The sequence below is a fragment of the Camelus ferus genome, chromosome 1, assembly GCF_009834535.1.
Source record: "Camelus ferus isolate YT-003-E chromosome 1, BCGSAC_Cfer_1.0, whole genome shotgun sequence".
Lineage (NCBI taxonomy): Eukaryota > Metazoa > Chordata > Mammalia > Artiodactyla > Camelidae > Camelus > Camelus ferus.
In genome coordinates, this window is record NC_045696.1 from 39,736,137 (window position 1) to 39,755,799 (window position 19,663).

General features: G+C 40.6%; 1 protein-coding gene across 2 annotated transcripts in view; it reads right to left on the bottom strand.

Moving 5' to 3' along the window:
• The window catches only part of DCBLD2 (discoidin, CUB and LCCL domain containing 2), an 80,618-nt gene extending 62,737 nt beyond the window's left edge, over window positions 1-17,881 (bottom strand). The window contains exon 1 of one of the 2 annotated variants that reach the window (XM_032489856.1): window positions 17,179-17,881. In XM_032489856.1, the coding sequence (XP_032345747.1) occupies window positions 17,179-17,395 (217 nt within the window). In that variant the 5' untranslated portion in view covers window positions 17,396-17,881. The remainder of the gene's footprint in view (window positions 1-17,178) is intronic. The other variant, XM_006181082.3, reaches the window with a different exon arrangement.
• Between the last annotated feature and the right edge of the window lie 1,782 nt (window positions 17,882-19,663).

Genomic DNA, 19,663 nt, shown 5'->3' on the forward strand with positions numbered 1-19,663 from the left:
CCTTAACATAAAGATTATGCAGATTACTGACCACATTACACACTAAGGTATTCCTTCTTGAAGAAATTAAAGCAATATTTAATAAAGTTTAATTTTACATTCTACTGAAATTTAACTTTTTAGTAATCACTCTCCAAAAGCCTCATTTCTCCCTCTAGAACGATGAGGAAAAAATAACAGTGTAATGGCTTATTAAAGATTAATAATAAAATGACCTTCCTATCTTGGTATTAGCATTATTTGCTACAGACATTTCTTCATCAACTGAATATGGAAATTCAGGTAACTTAACATACTATTTGTAAAAATCAGAGATCTGCATTCTTCCCTTTATCATAAAATCTGATTCTGCTGAGCACCTAGGAGGAGGCATGTAATATTGATAAGAAGTTTCAGCTGCTGCTCCAATTGTACCATTTAGCATTCCTTAATGATGGGATTCAGATGAATACATCCTTTCACAATGATAGTATTTTCTCCCTGAAAAGAGCTACTTATAATCATCTTTCGGAACAGTTCAGTACTTAAAACAACCAAAAAAACTGCATGAAAAGTGACACTGCTGAGTTTTAACCTCAGTATGGATACAGATGGCTATAACAGAATTTTCTATTATCTTGATTTATTATTTTTAAGCACAATGTAGTGGTGATACCATGGACTAGAACAGACGAAAGCTTTAAAAGCCTATGAGTAAGAACATAGTATCTATCAAGCAGCAGTTGCAAAATAAAGGTTTATTAATTGAATGAATAAAGAAACTGTAGATTAACCTATGAAAAAGTAATCTCAAACCAGACTCAAAACTCTGATGAAGGAACAACTCTGTACCTAGATTCTGGTAACAATACTTCATATTTTTTGCTGATAAAGAAATTTTATTCTCAAATCCATACTAGTATTGTTACTTGGTCTACTTTTAAAGGTCGATGCTAGCAATCTGGCTTCTTAAACAAAGATCTCTCATATACAGCTTAGCTTTTAACCAGCATTCAACTTTGGCTATTTTCTACACCTGCTTTCATTCCACACACAAGAACTAAGCATAGTGAGCAGTTCAATAATATCATAACATATAAAGGCACCAATAAATAAACCGGTGCATTTTTGTATGATACATCACTGACCTTCTGCAAATATAAAACTTAAAATGTTATACAACTCAAGAGAAAAAAATAACTCCAAATTTCCCCCGAAACTACCAAGAAAATACTTTCAATATCTCCACTGGGTATTATCTAAGTTTAAAAACAGAGACATGAAAATAAATGAATTGTAATATAAATAACTTTTGAACAATCATTAACATTTCCCTTAGAGAAAAAAAAAACCCACTATCCTAAGGCAGAGTTTTTAACATTATGAAATTAATTAGAAGTGTTCTCTTACTACTGAAAAGATGAAAAAGAGCTTCCTGGAAGTATTTCAATCTTTAAAAAGTAGCCACTGAATAAATTAAATAACTCAAAATATAAATGTATTTGCTTTAGTGAATAGAAATGAAGCTGCTTTTAAGTGATGAGAAGTACTGCTGCATTTCAGAATGCCACGAATTTCCTACTAACAGCTGATTAAAGGCAGATTGTTGTGTCTGATGTATGCCCCATTTGCTATTATTTAACTTAAGGTTAAAATGGATTTTACAAAAAGACTACAAGCAGAGTGTTTGGAGTAATTTTTAGGTATTTTTATGCTTCTATTTATGTTTGATTCTCAGTAAAACATACAAAAATTGTTTCTTGCCCTTTCCTTCATAAAGCATAATTTCTACAAAAGTTAACAAAATAAATACTAACTGACGAAAAACAGGACTTTTGCATGCACGCTGACGAAGAAAACAATTAAAATGGAGCTGTCTTTTTTCAGTATCTTTGTAGGGGGAGGGCATCAACAGTCCACAAGTAACGTGCCAAGAATGTTCTAAAATATGTGATGGAGTTCAGAGCTTCCTCCTCTTGCAAGCAAGATGATACGCACCAGAAACTAAAGTTTAAAGAAACTCTCAAATCTACTGCAATGCACCAGTTTGAATGTTTCCTATTTTCAAGACTATCTGACAAGTTTAACCTGACTAGATTGGTTGCTTAGCTGGCTTGGCCAAATACCTACTGCTACGAAGTATATGTTTCGAATATCCCAGTTGGAAAAGGAAAGCAGGGCTTATACATATTCAGTAGGCCGGCAGGCTTCAAATGTTTTTCTCTGTGATTCCAAAGTAAGAAATCTATTTTACATTGTGATTCTACATACTCTTAAATATGTACTCCTGACCCAGTAAGTGGTGCCACCTGCACAATGCAAAACATGGTACTAAGCATCCAAAGGTTATATAATGTTGAATTCTCAAATCTAAGACTTCGTCCGCACTTTTACCCCCAAATTAGAAAATGTGCTTCCAGCTTATTTTTACAGTTCTTAAAAGTGAAGTCTATTCTACACCAAAATACTTAAAATAAAACAAAATATTTAAAAGTAACACTGAAACCTGGAAAACATTATCAACAAATCACCTAATACACTGAGAGCGGAAGTTTCCAAATGGGGGTGGGGGACACTGGAGCAATTCTACCTCCCATTTGGAATGCCAAGAGACATGTCACCACTGGAGGGGTGAGGTGCTACTGGCATCCAGTGGGAAGAGGCCAGGAATGCTGCTAAAATACCTTACAATTCACAGGGCAGCTCCTCAGAATAAAGAACAATGGGTCCTAAATGTCAAATAGTGTCAAGGTTGAGATGGGTTCACTTAAAGCAAAGGCTAGGACATCTCCAATAGAAGATCTGGGTTAGTTCTTGCTTGGGTTTCCTTCGGCCCAAAGGGTAATGCTACTCTATTCACTAAGGGTCCAACCTAGGGAACCTGTCTTCCCCCCAAGGTCAGCAGTTATACTAGAGTTTTATGTTTCCACTTCTTGGTTTTTAAAACAAGTAAATGGATGCTTTATTTTTCTTTAAGTTAAAGGGGGAATAAAAAGAGTCCTTCTCTTCGGTCTACAACCCTCGAATCTTTTCCTGGGTCAGGAGCCCTTACTTAATAAATTAGGGTGGAGGAAGAGTCTCCAGATTTTCTGCTTAGCTTTGTAACTGGAAAGAACAGTAATCTGACCAAGTTACACCACCTACTATTACTCTTTTTTGCAAGGCAGAATTGACATTAACCACTACTGGAAAAATAATTTCCAAAATGGGAATCATTGGACCAATCCATCCACTCTCACCAACAACTCCACATCACCAACTTTTTCTCCTCCAGTTCCATCATCACCACCATCACTGTCAGCTTTGCCTTCTCCTCCTTCCCTAGATAGTCTCCACCAGACTCTAACTGACCATAAAGGGTAGAAACCTGTTTATGTAATTTTTGAATTTTAATTTTACTTCAGTGGAGGAAAAAACACTGGAATTTGATCTCATAGCTCCTTTGTTTGGCTATAGATTTATCTAGGGGATTACTCATAGAACATGTGTTCACTTCCTCTGAAGAGCGTCAGGTCAGATGTGTTAAGCCAGATACACATTTTGATACTGTTCCAAGAAAATAGCTGAATAATTTTTACTATTTATCCCTAGAGAAAACAGAAAGAACATGAAACATATTTAACAATGAATTAATGTAACAAAGGACACATGCTTATTTTAGGCTGCTTACTAAACTTCAAATCAAGTGTGGTTTTTTGGATAAATATGTGCCCATGATGCTGATTTTATGTGACCCTCCAGCTAACCCCATATTTTAGTCACATTGCTACTAATAAATAATATAAATTACCTTAATTATTGAATTTAATTAAGATGAACACTGTATTACTCCTAAAAATACCTTCTTTAACAAGAACAAATAAAAATACAGGAAGCTTGCACAAATATGCCCCAAAGTGTAGAGCAGTATAACTTTCATTACAATCATTATACACTAGGAAAGGTTTATGCTTTTCAGTGAGCTTTCAATCACAGTGATTTTTTTTGTCACTGTGAACAGATGAGTCTATACTTCATCTGAAGTGTCATTTCTGTCACATCTTGTAATACATCTGTGAGATCTTATAATAAACTGAAAAAAAGGCATTTAGAGAGTAGAAAAGTGTTTGAAAGAATAACTTGCAAGTGTTAACCTATTTCATTTGACTAAAATGAAGATTTTTAATGTATTATTTAGCACTGTAAATTTTTTAACTACAAGTACTAGTCCTATTACAGTCATCACTACAAATCTCAAAAAGATAATTAATTCAAGGTCCAACTTTAAGTTACTCATTTTTTTAAATGCTGCATAAGATGGATATGCAGTGAGAGCCCAAAGAGGGTCACAGTAGCAATTTTAAGGAAAAGAAATAGCTCCCAGCTCAATCTTTTTTAAGCCCAAACTCATCTCTGCATGTGTAATAATTTACAAAATTGAGTTACATGAAGGAATATGAGATGTACAAATCCTCCAACCCCCACCAAGCACACACTCTACTTAGAAAATAATGGGTAAGCAAATGGGCTCTGGCATCATAGAAATGCCCTATCTACCACTCACTGTGACCTTGGAAAGGTTGTTTATTGCTGCTAAAGCTCAGTTTTGTAAAATGGGGATACTAAAAACTCAAACCATGTAGGGTGAGAATTAAATGCGATATTGTATAAAAACATCTACTATTGAGGGCCTAAACCATAACAGTGTGCTTAATAAATGTCTGAGGGTATTACTATGGTCATAAAAAACCAGAAAGGCTTTTGCTCATCACATGTATATCGAGTGTATTTGGCCACAACCCAGCTAAAGCATCGGAACAACGGCTCATCTACACGGATTCACAGCAGCTTTAAGGCTTCTAGTGCCTTGTGAAAAGTACAAATCCATAAGAAAGTAATTCTCACTCTTGTTCTCCCCGATGACCTCTACTTCACTTCAGTAACTCAAGAAACCACAACCTGGACTTTGTTTTTGCCATTAGAGGATATTACACCCACCTGTGAAATCTCCAACTTTACTGTCTCACTATTCTGGTCTCTGGACCCTTTAGCCCTCTCACACCCATGGCATAACTTTCTGTGAACCTCTTCTCTCCCCATGTATTATCCTGCCTGCCCTAGCCTCATTTCTTTCCTTACCCAACCTGGGCCTCATGTCCAGGGCTCTTCCTGGTACCTTTACCTCCTGGCCACTATGTCCTTCTTGAGGATCTGTCTGGCAAGCCCTCCATCCCAGATCAAATGATCTTTATTCTCCCAAGAGCTGAGCACTACTGGAAATTTAAAAAATCACAAAATCCAGGGGAGAGCTGTCATTATCATAATGGGCTCCAATCTCAGATGGGCTCTCAAAGCCACTCAGTATTCTCTCATTCAGTGCTTCTCAAAATTTAGTCAACATCAGAATCACCTAAGTGCTAATTAACTTAAACGTTCTCAGGTCCCATTCTCTACCTCCACAGACTCTAATAAATGTTAGAAAAATTATCTGAAACTTGGAAATAGGTTTAAATTTTTAAAAAAGCAGCACATCCCTTAAGTGTCAGAGGTCAAAAGCTGCCGAAGGATTATAGGACTGGACTTGCTATTTATCATCAATTAAAAGTCCCACTATGGCTACACGTTAACTTGTAGATTGTTGTTTTGTAGAGATGCGTATTTATTTCTGTGGAGGTGAGACAATAATCCCAAAGGTTACGGTTTATGGCCCTTAACCAGTTTTAGCCATCTAATTGAGCAATCATAGCCTAAGACTGCCTATAAACACCTAGCTTCTCAAATACTCTTCAAAAAGGTTTTAAGATCTTACTGGTTCATTAATGAATGAGTTGAACAAAATCTTTGACATGTGTTCATTTTATACTTGCATGACAGGTATGATTTTCCCTTTTTTGAACATTATATCCTATAAGGCGGCTCTTTAGTGGAGTCGGGAAAGGATCTGCACAAATTTTAAAATACTAAGAGAAACAACAACAAAGGAAAACACAAAAAAATTCTTTCTGCACCCAGTGGCCCCCAACATCTATCTACCATCTTCGTTCCACTGTTCCTTTCTTTTACAGAGAGATTTTTTTCAGTTCTCTATGTTGATGTCTTTCTTCTTCGCCTCCTGTTCTAGGTTCAAAATACTGCAATTCAGCTTCCAGACGGTTGTGGGTCGGATTGTGCCCCTACCGCAGCCAAAGTACACGTTCCTAATTTCTGGTACCTATGAATGTAACCTTATTTGGAAACAGGGTCTTAGCAGGTGTAATCAAGTTAAAATAAGGTTATATCGGACTAGGGTAGACCCTAATCCAATGACTGGTATAAAAAGAGGAAAATGTGGACAGAGATTCAGACGTAGGGAGAACATCATGTAACTACAGAGGCAGAAATTGGAATGATGCGACGGAATTGCAAAGATTGTCACTGCCAGAAGCTAGGAAAAGGCAAGGAAGGATCCTTGCCTAGAACCTACAGAGAGAGAGCATAGCCCTACCAATATGCTAATTTCAGAATTTTTGCCTGCAGAACCATCAGACAATAAATTTGTTGTTTTAAGCCATCCACGTTTGTGGTAAACTGTTACAGCAGCCCTAGGAAATGCGGACCTGCCTCTCCAGCAGAACCACTCACTGAAGCAGTTTCTGAGCTGCCAGAAGTCTACAGATACTTTTCCTTCCTTATCGTTGGTGACCTTTCTACAGCATCTGGCACTGCTGGCCCTTCCTCCCCTCATATCTTCCCTCCCTCCTTGTTAAAACTCTCCTTCCCCGTCTTAGTTCTTCTTTTAACTCTCTAGTTGCCATGCCTCCCGCATCTTAGCTGACTTACCTGACTGCTGACGCTGCTGTTCTTCAGAGCTCCTTCCCCGCTCTCTGGACACTGCCTGGGCCATCTCCCTACTCCCACGACTCCAGTTACCAACTGAAGCAGAGAAAGCGCTGAAGTCTCCAACCTTTCTCCTCATCCTCAAACCCGTCATCTACTTCTGCATTAAGCACCTCCACCCAGAAACTCCACAGCATTTCAAACTCAAAGTGTCCCAAGCATTCAGTGAACATCTTCCATCTTACCAGGTGCTAAGAACAACAACAAATGACAGACAAGGCCCCTGTCCTTACAGAGATTACAATATGGTAAGAAAGACACGGTAAATAATCTCAGGGATGATGAGAACTGCAGGGAAATGATGGATGTCTTACATGGGTGTGTGTGTGTGTGTAGGATAAATAGCAATTAACTAGGCAGAAATACTGGTGGGTAAAGAAGGTAGAGAGCAGGGAGAAGACGATTCTAGAAAGAAAAAAATCCAGCATTTAACTGACCTTTGCTCTCTCACATTTGACTGGTCATTAAGCTTTATACTTTATTTTCTTAATATCTCTAAATTAAGTCCTTCTGCAGTCCCTGCCATCGTTGTTTATCAGGCTTCCCCATTTCCTAGCTTTCCTTCCTCTTATCCACTGACCACATTCCTGTCACGGTTTCTTAGGCACCACCTGGGTCATGCAGACCCCATATTTAAAAATCCTTCAGCTGTTCTCCACCGATGATACAATAAAGCTCAAACTCTTCGGCAAGCAAAGTCCATCATAGTCGGTCCTCTGATTCCTTCTCTCATCTCATCTCTGGACTTTTCCCACAAGCTCTTTGCTCCAGCTGTGGAACCGTGGGTGGCTCCCCACACTGCTCCCCATGCTCCCTCCTCTCCCACTGCACCATCTACTCTGCTTTGCCAAGAGCAATGTCCTTTCTCCTCAAATCCGCCTGGCAAATAAATACCTGCTCAATGTGACCACCCTTGTGAAACCTTCCTGAAGAGCCCTATTCTCTCCATTTCCACTATCAAAATCTCTTTCCTGAACTTAATATGAGTAATTATACATCTTTATGTCAGTTTATTATACCAAGCTGTAAAACTGTTAGGCAGGCAATGCATTCTATTCGCCTCTGTAGCCACAGACGCAGAAATTGGGCATAGCAGGCTCTTTTAACACATGCTGCCGAATTTAGAAAATAATAAACTCAAATGAGCCAGTGGTAGGCACTTGGGAGGCAAATGATAAGAATAGAAAGTACAAGGCTTGGAAATCAGACAGAGCTTTGGATTTAAATTCTAGCTATGCCAACCTTTGAGATGATCCTGGCACTTAACCTCTATATCCTCAACTGTACATGGGAATAATACCTCCCGTCTCACAAGGCCATTGTGAGGGTTTGCTAAGAACTTACATAAAATGTAGTGAACTCTATCAACGTGAATACTCTTTCTTTCTGAAGATGATGTCTCTATGCATCTGGTACCCCCTTTTCTCCTGGGAACTGCTGTATATTTCCAAAAGTTTTATATGACCTCATCCCCCCTGGTTAGCTGACTGGTCCAAGGGGGGGAACTGACTCACACTGGGCCAATGTGAAGCCAATCTACCCTTCCCTGCAATTTCTGGACCTTGTACATTAGGAAAATCCTGGAATCTCTCCCGTGCTGAAGCAAAAAGCCTTGAGGATTGCCAGCAGCCACGATTTCTTCCAAGCAGAGAAAGCCAGACAGAAGCCAGGGAATGAAGCTGAGTTCTTGGTGCCTGAGGTCCAGCTACATCCTTGCTCCTCCTGGGGCTCAAGCTGGTTCAGTTCTCATGAAGGTTCCACACAAATCACCTCAGAATGCTCCTAATACTCTTCCCTTCTACTCTAAGTAGACTTCAATTTCTGTCCCCTATAACAGCAAGAGTCCTGACCAAAACACTCTTCCCCCGCCCATGCAACTGAACTTCTGCCTCACATTCAGATCGACAGTTAGCATCTAGGATATAAAGAGTAACCAGAAACCGGGGCATGCCAGGAGCAACAAGGTAACCCTCGAACCTGAAAATCACCTGAGAGTGGAGAGCAAAGAAAGCTGAATGTATCAACAGGTGGAAGTTGGAAAGAGAAAGTGGAGGTCCAAAGGGAGGGACAAAACCAGTATTAAGCTCTCGGAGGGCTGGAGGCCAGGTAAGGACATATCATACGAACAATCTTGCTGTCACATACCTCTACTGCATGGTCTGACCCCCCTCACTAAGCTAGGGGTGCACCTTTCCTACACAACAACTGGGGTGAGGATACGGGGCAGAAGGATGGAGAAGTGCTGGGGTCTCAGTAGAAAGCCAACATTTGAAACTGGAGATTTTAACTGTAGAGCAGGGAAAAGAGAAACAAAATTTTCCATTCACGTGTTGTTTCACTCATGGAACCAAAGTTTATCAACTACCCAAACAGTTTCCATCCAGACCTCATACATTCTAGAGAGCTGGGCTATTTAAAAGCACTGAAAGTGACATGCTTAGTATTTAAATCCAAGGATGTCAGACTTCGATTTCTCCCTACTTTCAAAGTCCACCAAAGTAAAAAATAGTGAAGATGAAGAAAGCTCTCAGGTTTCTCAGAGTAAACAAAAACCAAAATCGGAAAGAAAAACATCTCACAGTTTATATGACAGTTTCAGTAGAGCAGAAGCTAGACTGCAAGGAAATCATTTAACAAAAATCTTTTGTGTGCTAGGCACTAAGAAAATGTACAGCATAGATGTAGTCTACTAGTGAGAAAGCTGGTCACTGAAAAAAAGCAGATATATAAGGTACCCGGAAAGCAACCAGTTGAAAAGACAGATGTACATATGCCAGCAGCGTTGTAAGAATGATTCAGGTACAGAGTAAGAAGCTCCCTAGAAGTTTAAATTATACTAAAACACAACTTACACTCGATGAAGCAGCATTCTGGACAAGGTGGAAGAGATGATTTCAGGAAGAAGGGATGGTGAGGCAGGAGGCAGAGTCTTACTGTGCAGAGATGAGGAGGGCAGGGGTTCAGCTCCACACAGCAGGACAGCCACGATGCCACTGCTGGGCAGAAATCCCCTTCTGAGGCTTGATTAGTCGTCCTCATTTGAGGTGGATCTAGTCAGATGGCCGCATGACTTTCTCCAGTAACCTTGAGCTATCCAGAACCAGAGCAAGCAGACAATGGGGAATGGCACGTGGGCTAGGTTTGGGATGTCTCAAGGACAAGGGGAAAAGCATCAGTGAGATGATGGACCTGGGCTGAGACAAGTGAACCTAGAGATGGACAAGTGGAAGTGGTACAAGCTGAGGTGCCTGAGGATGATGCCACTGGTATTATCTCAGGTACAAACTCTTCAGTAGGCCTGTCAATGGGAAGTCCTCCACCACCTTGTCCCCACTGACCTTTCCAGCTTCTGTTTCTCATTACTCTCTTATGATACCAGATTACTGAAGCTACCTGAATGTTCTCCAGGACTTTCAACTGCAAATTAAAAGAAGGGAACTACTGGAACCAAGACTAGGTGGACTTTCATAATGCTGGAGGTGGCAGTTCAAATTAGAATTTGAAAAAGGGCAAAGGAGTGCACCCAACTTACTGACAGTGATTTAGCTAACAGAGAAGCACAGAAGCAGTTCACAGAATTCCAGGTGAAGGAGGGCTCCTCTTATTATGAGAGCAAAGGGGTCTAGCTCCTAGGAAGACAGTGGCTGGGGAACACTGGCAGCATGTTAGGCCCTGTGCAAGTAGGTTAAGGCTCAAGAAAGGGCTTGATTTTCACGGAACCGGGAAGCCCAGGCTCTGACTGTGGGAATCAGGCGAAGGACAACAGTGTGAAGGGCATACAGGTGCCCAGAGACTAACATCAAATGATGTGCCTGAGGCAACAGACTTGCTCCAGAAATGAGTCAATTCCTATTTTTTGAATGATGGACATCACTAAGTATTAGAAATAAGAAAATGATTAAAACTCTTTGCCAGAAACAAATATTTAATATATATTGTGATTAATGACTAAGCAGAAAAAACTAGAAATTACTATCTGGAAATGAGTATGTGTGTGGTGACAGAAGGAATGATACCCAAGAAAGATTTTGAAGGATGATAAGGAGTTTTCCAAGCACACAAGGAAAGGGCTCTTTCTATTCAAGTAGAGAAAATGGCATATGTAAAGAGATCAGTACAGGGGACAAGGCAAAACAGCATGAAATTATGTTAGAAGAATAAAAAGCTCAATCTTAACTTCAACCATATACAAAGGGTGAGGATGCTGGTGTGAGATTAAGTCAAAGAGGAAGGGAGGGGCCAGACTCTGAAAAAATTACAGATATAAAATGCAAAGGAGTTTGGATTGTATCTCACAGGTGATAACGGGGCTGCTGCCCACACAATGGAGATACTAACACAGCTCCAAGAGGGCAGTACCCCAGTTCACAGAACCATGGCCCTCAGTAACCAACCAGTAAGTACTGGCCCAATTATTGGGCAGGGGTGCAGGGTACCTGGCTCAAGGAGGAAGCAGTGGGCCAGGACCGGAGCCTGAGGCTTGCTACTCATTGCAGCAGGACTGGCGTTTACACCCACAAGCTTTCCTGAACCCTTGGTGTTCTGATGCTGTGATCTTTACCCCTTAAATGTCTGCCATCTCTGTTGACCAGAAACCAACCAATCCTAAAAGTTCGCCTGGTTAAAACCACTTTATCAGGAAGGCTTCTGCCACTTCCCCAGGCATTGTGAGCTCCCTCCCTTACAAACTCACAGCACTGTGCGGCCTTCTGTGGTTATTCTTACGTGTATTTCAACTTGGATCATTACTTCCCCAACTGTAGGTTCTCTGACAACGACAATGTTCTGCTCTTCTGTGAATGTCTCTGGACTGTACTGACATATAAGCACGCGTATAGGCTGGGAGCTCATAGCTGGTAACCTTTCATGCTGACAGTTTTTAAATGAGAAAATGATAGAGTACCAGCATCTTCCCTTTGATCCCAAACAATTCAGTTTTTTTCTTTTTATAGTAAAATTATTTTTATTCCTTTTTTTCCTTCATTAAAAGCACCAGTTGGAGAACAGAGAAAAGTGTAGGAAGTGTGGACATGGGGACTGCTTATAACCTGAATATGACTTTGCGAGTGGGTAAAGAGTATACAGGGTCCCTCCAATCCTTCTCTTCATCTCGATCTCATCTCGATCATTCTGGATCACATACCTGGGTACCTGCTCACCCACAGTGGAATCATCAAACAGAACTTTAGCTTTCATTTTGGTTTCCTCATCTGAGCAATAAAGATAATTTTGTGCACCCTCTCTTCATGGAATTGTGTGATGACTAAATCATACAGTCCATGTAAAGCATTTAGCAGAATGTCTGGCTTGTAGTTAGGGTTCAATGAATATTAATGACCAAACAACTCAGTTCTGACTGCAAACTTGCATGCACTCTACTCCACAAAAGCCTCGCAAGGAACTCTGGGCCTACTCTCCTTAGAAAGCAGTTGAGGGAGCTTGCACCTGGGAGTCTCCCCCTATAATTCAAGTGGCTAACTGAAGTTTTCCTTCCAACTATGTATCCTTCAGAGTGCAGGCTGATCTAGCAGGTGATGCTTGAGCAGCCTTTTAAGAACACTTCAATATTCCATCTGCTTCACTGGACACTGGCATTCATTAAATATAAGTTTATTTGATTTCTGTACTTTTTGTCCTCATGGAGTGTATTGACTTAATCCACATAATGATTTGGAAAATTAGCAGTATGTATGTTTGTAAGCTAATATGTCGAACTGACATACTTTCTCAAAGATCCTATTCTGAATGAAGAATTTAATCAAATGGAATAAAGAAAATATGTAATACCTCTGAACAAAAGAGTAATTACTTCATAAATAATGAATGCCTTGTGATAAACTTTTACATTTTGGAATGTTTGTCTTGCTGTATTTTATAAGTATGCTTATGTGTGCTAAATCAGCCTGCAAATTAATTTTAAGATGATATGTCTATAGAATATAACATCACCCTATCAAAATTACAACCATGTAAGGTTATCTAGGTATGTGAATATGGAATAAAAAGGAAGACAAAAATTATAAATTTACAGATTAGGGGGGACGATTGTGGATAACAGTTAAGTTTTTGGTTTTGAGTAACTGTTATGTAATTGTTATCTGTAAGATATGTTTAAAATAAAGTGCTAAGACCATAAGGTTGTTATAAGGTAAACTGAATCCCTGAGCCACACAAGAAAAACTGCCAAGTTGTGTCACTTCATATTTCAACAACCACATTTCGCAAGTATCACTATCTTTATAAAGCTTTTCCTAATCCTTATAATTTTATGTCATCATTCCACATACTTCCAACTAATCAAGAAGTAGAAATGATCTATTTGCATGCATCCAATTAATACCGAGTATTACCATCTGAACTTTCATATACCGGTTTACTTTATTTTGTATAGTCCCAAATTAAAAAATCTAACTCTATGTAAATCTAGCCTTCCCTCACCATACTGTAATCTGATTCTTTTTGGAAATTAATTAACTCTTGTTTTTTAATTCTAGTACTTGTACTTTCACTTGTACCAATTTCACTATTTTAAGTTTTGTTTTTTGTTTTTTGTTTTGGTTTTTCTAGAATGAAGTTCATACGTTCAAACTATTAACTATGTCCAGAGGGAAATAATATTTCCTCTTTTCTTATAATACTGGGAAATCTATCTAAACATCATTAACCTGTAATTTACTATTAATTTTTCATTTACAAGTTTTTGAAATGTGGATTTTAAATCTGATCATTAACACATACAGAATGTGCGCTCTATTTCTAACCTCCATCATGCAAAATTAATCAGAGAGAGCAAAAAAAGGACGCTCTCTGACTTTTGTCTCTGAACAAGAACTATATTTAAAAGCCCTAATGTTTTATCAGTCCAAAAAAAGATAATGGAAAATCCTAAATTAACCTAATGTCAATATTAGTAATAATTTCAAATGTTCTTTGCAGAGGGAGATATGTTCTTCATCTCTGACAATTTACAAATACTGTTCAAAAACTATTTCCCTGCATCACAAGCTAAATAAAGGCATTACTTGACAGAACGTAAATTTTTTTTCACACTGTTAGTTCAGATATCATTGTGAAACAGAATGATTCTTTTTAAGAAAGAACACGATTTGTTTCATAGATTTATTAGCCAACAAAAAGCACTACCTTCACAAACATTTCATATTTATAGGCATAAACAAGTCAGTCTCAATGGATTTTTTAAATTAATTCTGATATTTTACCACATTTAAATGTTATTCTAAGTCAGAAGGTAGGCAAACCCTCCATGACACAAATTAAGAAGCTGAGCTCCTGCGATGAGGTGTCACAAATTCCTACCTCATAATGCAAAGCAGAGACATAAATTCATTCACAGTAGACCCTCAACTTCCTATTAAGTAAATTTATTACATTAACAATGTGCAATCAGCATAATAAGTTCCACCAATTTAAGTTTTTTTTAGAAAGACATACATTTTACAGGAAAAAAATGCTTTCAATAAAAAAGACTTCGAAGATGAACTTAATATCAAACTTAGAACTCAAAAATACACAGATATAAGCCATTATCTAAAACATCATAGTTAAATGGATGTGAATAAATAGAATTTATACGTATATTAATGAAATGAGACTGGTCAAAATACATCTCTGCTGTGAAAAGCTGACAATTTTTCAGACCAATGATAAATTTTATTTTGAGCCAAATAAAAAGAAAAATCACTTAGCAGAAAAATCTGAGGAATAGCTATGTATGGCATTAACTGGAATGAGCCTAGTATCTTCTGCTTCTTCAAAATGATGTTTCAAAGATTAAAAAAAATTCTAAAGCACAGTTCTACCTCAACATACACATTAAATGCATTTCAACCTAGGCTGGCTAAGGAAAAAAAAAATCTGTGTATCACAAAACATTTTTTCACAGCTTACTTTTTATTCTGCCTATTTGTAAACTGCAGAACACCTGGAAAAGCATAAAGAAATTAACTACAACTCTATCATCAAAAAAAACACAACCATTATTGCTTTATTATAATTTCCTTCCAGTCTTCTAAGACTTCTTAGAGTATAAAAACTCCAGCTCGTAACTTAACATTACAGTATTGTAGACATTCCCATTATTGAAAATTCTATAGGTGTTTTAAAGCACTGCTTCTCATTCTGAAAACAGATTTCTTTTTAGGTTATGTGAGGAATCCCAGCAGACCCTAAAGCACATCTGCTAAACTAGTAATACTAAGAGTAATTCAACCACAGGCTGAATATCAGGGCCCTTCGGGTAAGAAACAGAATTTTTAAAAATTAGAGAATTCAAATCCCATCTAATTCCTGAGTTTTCAGGTGACACATGATAACTCAGGAATTATATGGGACCTAACAGGCCCTTACTTTATCAATTTCAAAAGCTGAAGATTAACAATGATTATCAGTTATAGCTATATTATGCTTTTATTTCCCATCGCAGAACTCCTGTGTACTGTCATTTCATTTTCAGTAAACAGGAAATAGGTATGTATTCTCATGTCACTGATGCAGAAAACTGAGGTACAAATAAATTAAATGACCTAGCAAAATTTACCCAACTTAGGAGAACTAGAAATCAGGTCTTTTAAATTACCAGCATCACTTCTATTTTTGTTAATCCACACTGATGTTTATAAAACATAACATTGTGAAAGAGAACCATATATGCTACTTGTTAAAATGCTTCCGTAAAAACTGAAATTAAACTTTAAAAAAATGGGTAATGTGTGTTTAATTAGACCAGGCTTTAGAAATTCTAAAAACAAAGCAATTGTCACATTTGGAATGGGGGAGGGCCTATAACTGGTTCTATACTGTTCAAAGATTTCTTTAAACATGATATAAACTCTTTCAGATTTAGAAATAAGCAAAACAGTACTCTGCTAATGCAGTTACATTTCCTTCTTTATCAAGGTATCTTATTTTTTGCATGTCTCAGTTTCCTTATGCTTGAAATGGGATAACAATACTTATCTCAGATGGCTGTGGTGAGGATTAAGTGAGTTAATAGACATAAATCACTTAGGGCTGTGCCGACCACAAAGACAGACCCAATCAATCAGCGTTAGCCGTAAATAAGCCCATTTTATTTTTTCTTTCTACCAAGAGGAGAACACAAGCATAGGCTCTAAAACTTCAATGGAGGAAAGGATTTCACACTCTAATTTATTAAATGCTGATGTTCAAGAATCCGTTTAAGTAGATGACCTAATGAAAACCTGAATGCTAATAAAGCATCTAATTTGTAAGTTACATTGTAGAAATGGGCGCCTAGATCTGAAAGAGGTCAGTTTACCAAATACATTCTTTCCTCATAGTTAGATTATATTTCCACATGCCTATCAAAAGTTTCAGCATCTTCATAATGACAGGCTTATAGCCATGATTCCATACTTTACTGAAAACCATTATAAATGCAACATTAAACTTAAACGTGATCAACAGAAAGGGAAAAAAAAACCTTCCCAGCAATAAGTAACAATCCAATCCTTATCCTTCTCGCTGCAATAAAGTGGGAAATACAATGGAAAAATGTGTTCAATAACCGATTCCAAACTGTTTCAAAAACTGCTGTTCGCTGTCTGAAAATAGTACTAAAGGGGTGGGGGGGGATCAGCGCTACATTCTCTTTACATTATGATGATTATTCACTAAACTGTTTTGCTCGCTTCTGGAATAGGGTTTTCAAGAACTGTAGGTAGAAAAGTTTTGTCACTTTCCTTTTAACACAGAACGCTCCAGTTTTAACACAGCACGCTGCCTTGGGTCCCAGACCCAGTGTCTGACCCAGGCAATCTATATCACCATCCTGAATAGGCAGAAACTGCAAAGGGCATGATCTAAATCCAAGACTCAAAAGATAATCAATTTCATTCGGTTTTGAACCTGAGCACTTTAAAGATGGTAATGACCGCCACTTGCCTTTAACAGGTTTAACGTGTTATTTAATTACCTTGCCTTCCTACTCTGTCCTTACAACGAATCAGCTTAACTTTAGAGATCACATATCCAAGACTTCGCTTTTGACTCTCAAAGACTTTTCCCAGAAGCAGAATCCAATACCCAAAAGGAGGCCTCCACAGCAGGGTCTCACTTTCCTCTTCAGAAAAATGAATGGACTTTCCAAAAAGTCAAGTCGCGTTAACTTGGGGGATAACAGGCAGAGCCCACTTTTGCAACTCAACCCAGGGAGAGCGGGGCCAGGTCCGGCCACGCACCGAAGCGCACCGCACCTCCGCTGCGCGTATGCAGATTCAGCTAAAGGCCCCCCGCCTCGGCGCCCCGAAGGATTCCCCCGCTCCTGGGGTTCCGCGCGCCGCGCACTCCTCCGGAACCACTCACCTTGCTGGGCTCTGGCGTCCTCCAGCAGCAGGAGCAGGATAAGTAAGAGGAGGAGGCACAGAGGCATGGGGAAGGAGGAGGAGTTGGAGCGGGGAGGGAAGGGGTAGGAACGGGAGAGGGGGAGTGCGGCCCGGGCGGGGGCGGGGGCGGCGGCCACGGCCCGGACTAGGGAACGATGAGGGCTGTGCCCCGCTTTCACCACCGCCCGGCTCGCCATAGCGGCGGCCGGCAGTCCGCCTGCATAGTGCGGACGCCCCGGGGCCGCGGCACCGGGCGAGAAGGCGGCGGCTAAGGCGGGAGAGCGAGAGGCAGCGCGCGCTTCGCCCCGCGCCGGGACCCCCTCCGCCCCTCACTCCGCTTTCGCCTCCTCCTCCTTCGTCCCTTCCCTCCGCTCCCCGCCCCGAGACCCCAGGCCGGAGCGCAGGGGAGGGGAGGGAAGGAAGCGCGGTGCTCAAGCCGCGGAGGGAGGCTGCGGCGGAGCTAGGGGACGCGCCTCCCACGCCGCGTTCCTCAACCCGACCCCTGCCCGCCGCGCTCGCCCGGGGCTCCGGCCAGTTGGCAGGCAGGCCGGCCACCCGCTCTCTCGCGCTCCCTCTCGCGCGCGCTGGCCACGCCTTCACGGCTCGTCACGGCCAATCCGCGGTCGGCTCTGGTCCGTCTCCCTCTGAGCCACCCAATCAACACGTCCTCTCCGCGGTCGACCCGTTAGCTCCCCGGCCCACTCCTCGAGCGCCACCGCCCCTCATCTCTCTCTTCCAATCCCCTACGGCCTTGAGAAGCGTCCCACCCGCCTCCCCCAATCCGGGTTCCGCCCCCAAGCTCGGGCCCCCGGCATGCCCCGCCCGGCCCGCGCGCCTGTTATTGTTGGGACCGCAGCCCGAGCAGATCCCGCTGAGGCGGCCGCTTGCTCTGGTCAGTGACTTCCGGGACTTCCCCCATCCCGCTCTCCCTGCTCCTCAGGACCAGCTGGCTCATTGCTCCTCCCCCGCCGCACATCAGGCCACTGGAAGGGGTGGGAAACCTGGATCCTGGCTAGTTTTAGCTGGGAGCTCAGTCAAAGAGACTTTTTTTTTTTTTTAATAGCAGAACGTGTTTTTTATTAAAACTACAGCCAGTTGTTGCAGCAACTCTGAGTTACAATAACAGATACAGTGTTCAGTTTTAAAAATATACATATTTCCTGTTTCCTGTGCCTTTTATTATATTTACTATATGGGGAGCAACAGCCCCTCCCCACCATATAGTAAAGTATATAACAAGATCCATGCCCCTAAAGCAGTTAAACATAACATCCTGACATTCATTCAGCCGTTCTACCAAGACTTGAACACCTGCTCTCTACCTGTTAAAAGTTGTAGGATTTGCAGCCATAACACAAAATTCTCTCAGGATCTTGTATTGGGGCAGAGATGGAAATACATCATGCAAGTCGGAAATAAAATAAATGATAATCAGAGTAACAAGTAATTAGATGGAGACTGTAAGGGGATGGAATGACAGAAAGAACTGGTCTCGGGAAAGGGGAATCCACAGAACTAGGCAGTGGTTGGTTTTAGGAGAAAGGTGCCATCCTGGATGTTCTTAACATGGGCCCCTAAGAAGACAACGGTATTATTAATCAACACAGGAACCTGGAAAGGTGGATCAGGTTGTGTGAGCAAGTGAGTAAATTTTGGATATAACTGAATTTGGGATGTCAGTTAGTATGTGAAGTTATAAAACAGACAGGTGCCCATTTTAGTCTAAAGCTCAGGTTGAGGAGTCTCTTGAAGTTATGGGTGAGGGTCATAAGTAGATGTGATTTCAAAACTATGGAAGGGACTGATATCCTCAAATGAAAATTCAAGAGTTCGAAAGGACTTTGGAGGTCACCTTTTCATCTCCCCTGCCGGCCCCTCATACATTAAACCCATCTACCTTAATAAGCATCTATTGGATGCCTATTAAACCCTACTATGCTTTAGGCCTAATGTAGAAAGTGAGCATACAAAATGCAACCAGAGGAGCCTACGTTCTGTGGGGGAGGTGAACAAGTAAACAAATCCATTGCTATGGAGCCACGTTGGAGGCATGAACAGGCATCACAATACCACAGCGGAAGGAGTTCAAGGAACCCATCAGGGGAAGTATGAAACTCCAGCTGGGTCTTGAATGAGGGGACGAAGTGAGGAAGGTGATCTCAGGCCAGAGACAAAGTAGGCTGGCTCCCAGGCACCATGGTGAATGGTGTTGATGGAGCTGAACGGGGTTACCTATTGCTGACTTAGTGGGAGTAGCTGGAGACTAGTGTGAAAAAGTGGGTAGGGACAGGATCTAAGGCAGGCAAAGAGGTCAGAAGTTTATTCTGTAACGCTGAGAATAAACTAAAAGTTTCTAAGAAAGAGTGATAGTATCAAATTTTGATTTTAGAAAGCTCAACCAAACAGGTACGTGTGTGAGGGATGGATTGGAGTAAGAGCAACACTGGAGCCAGGAAGAGCCAGTT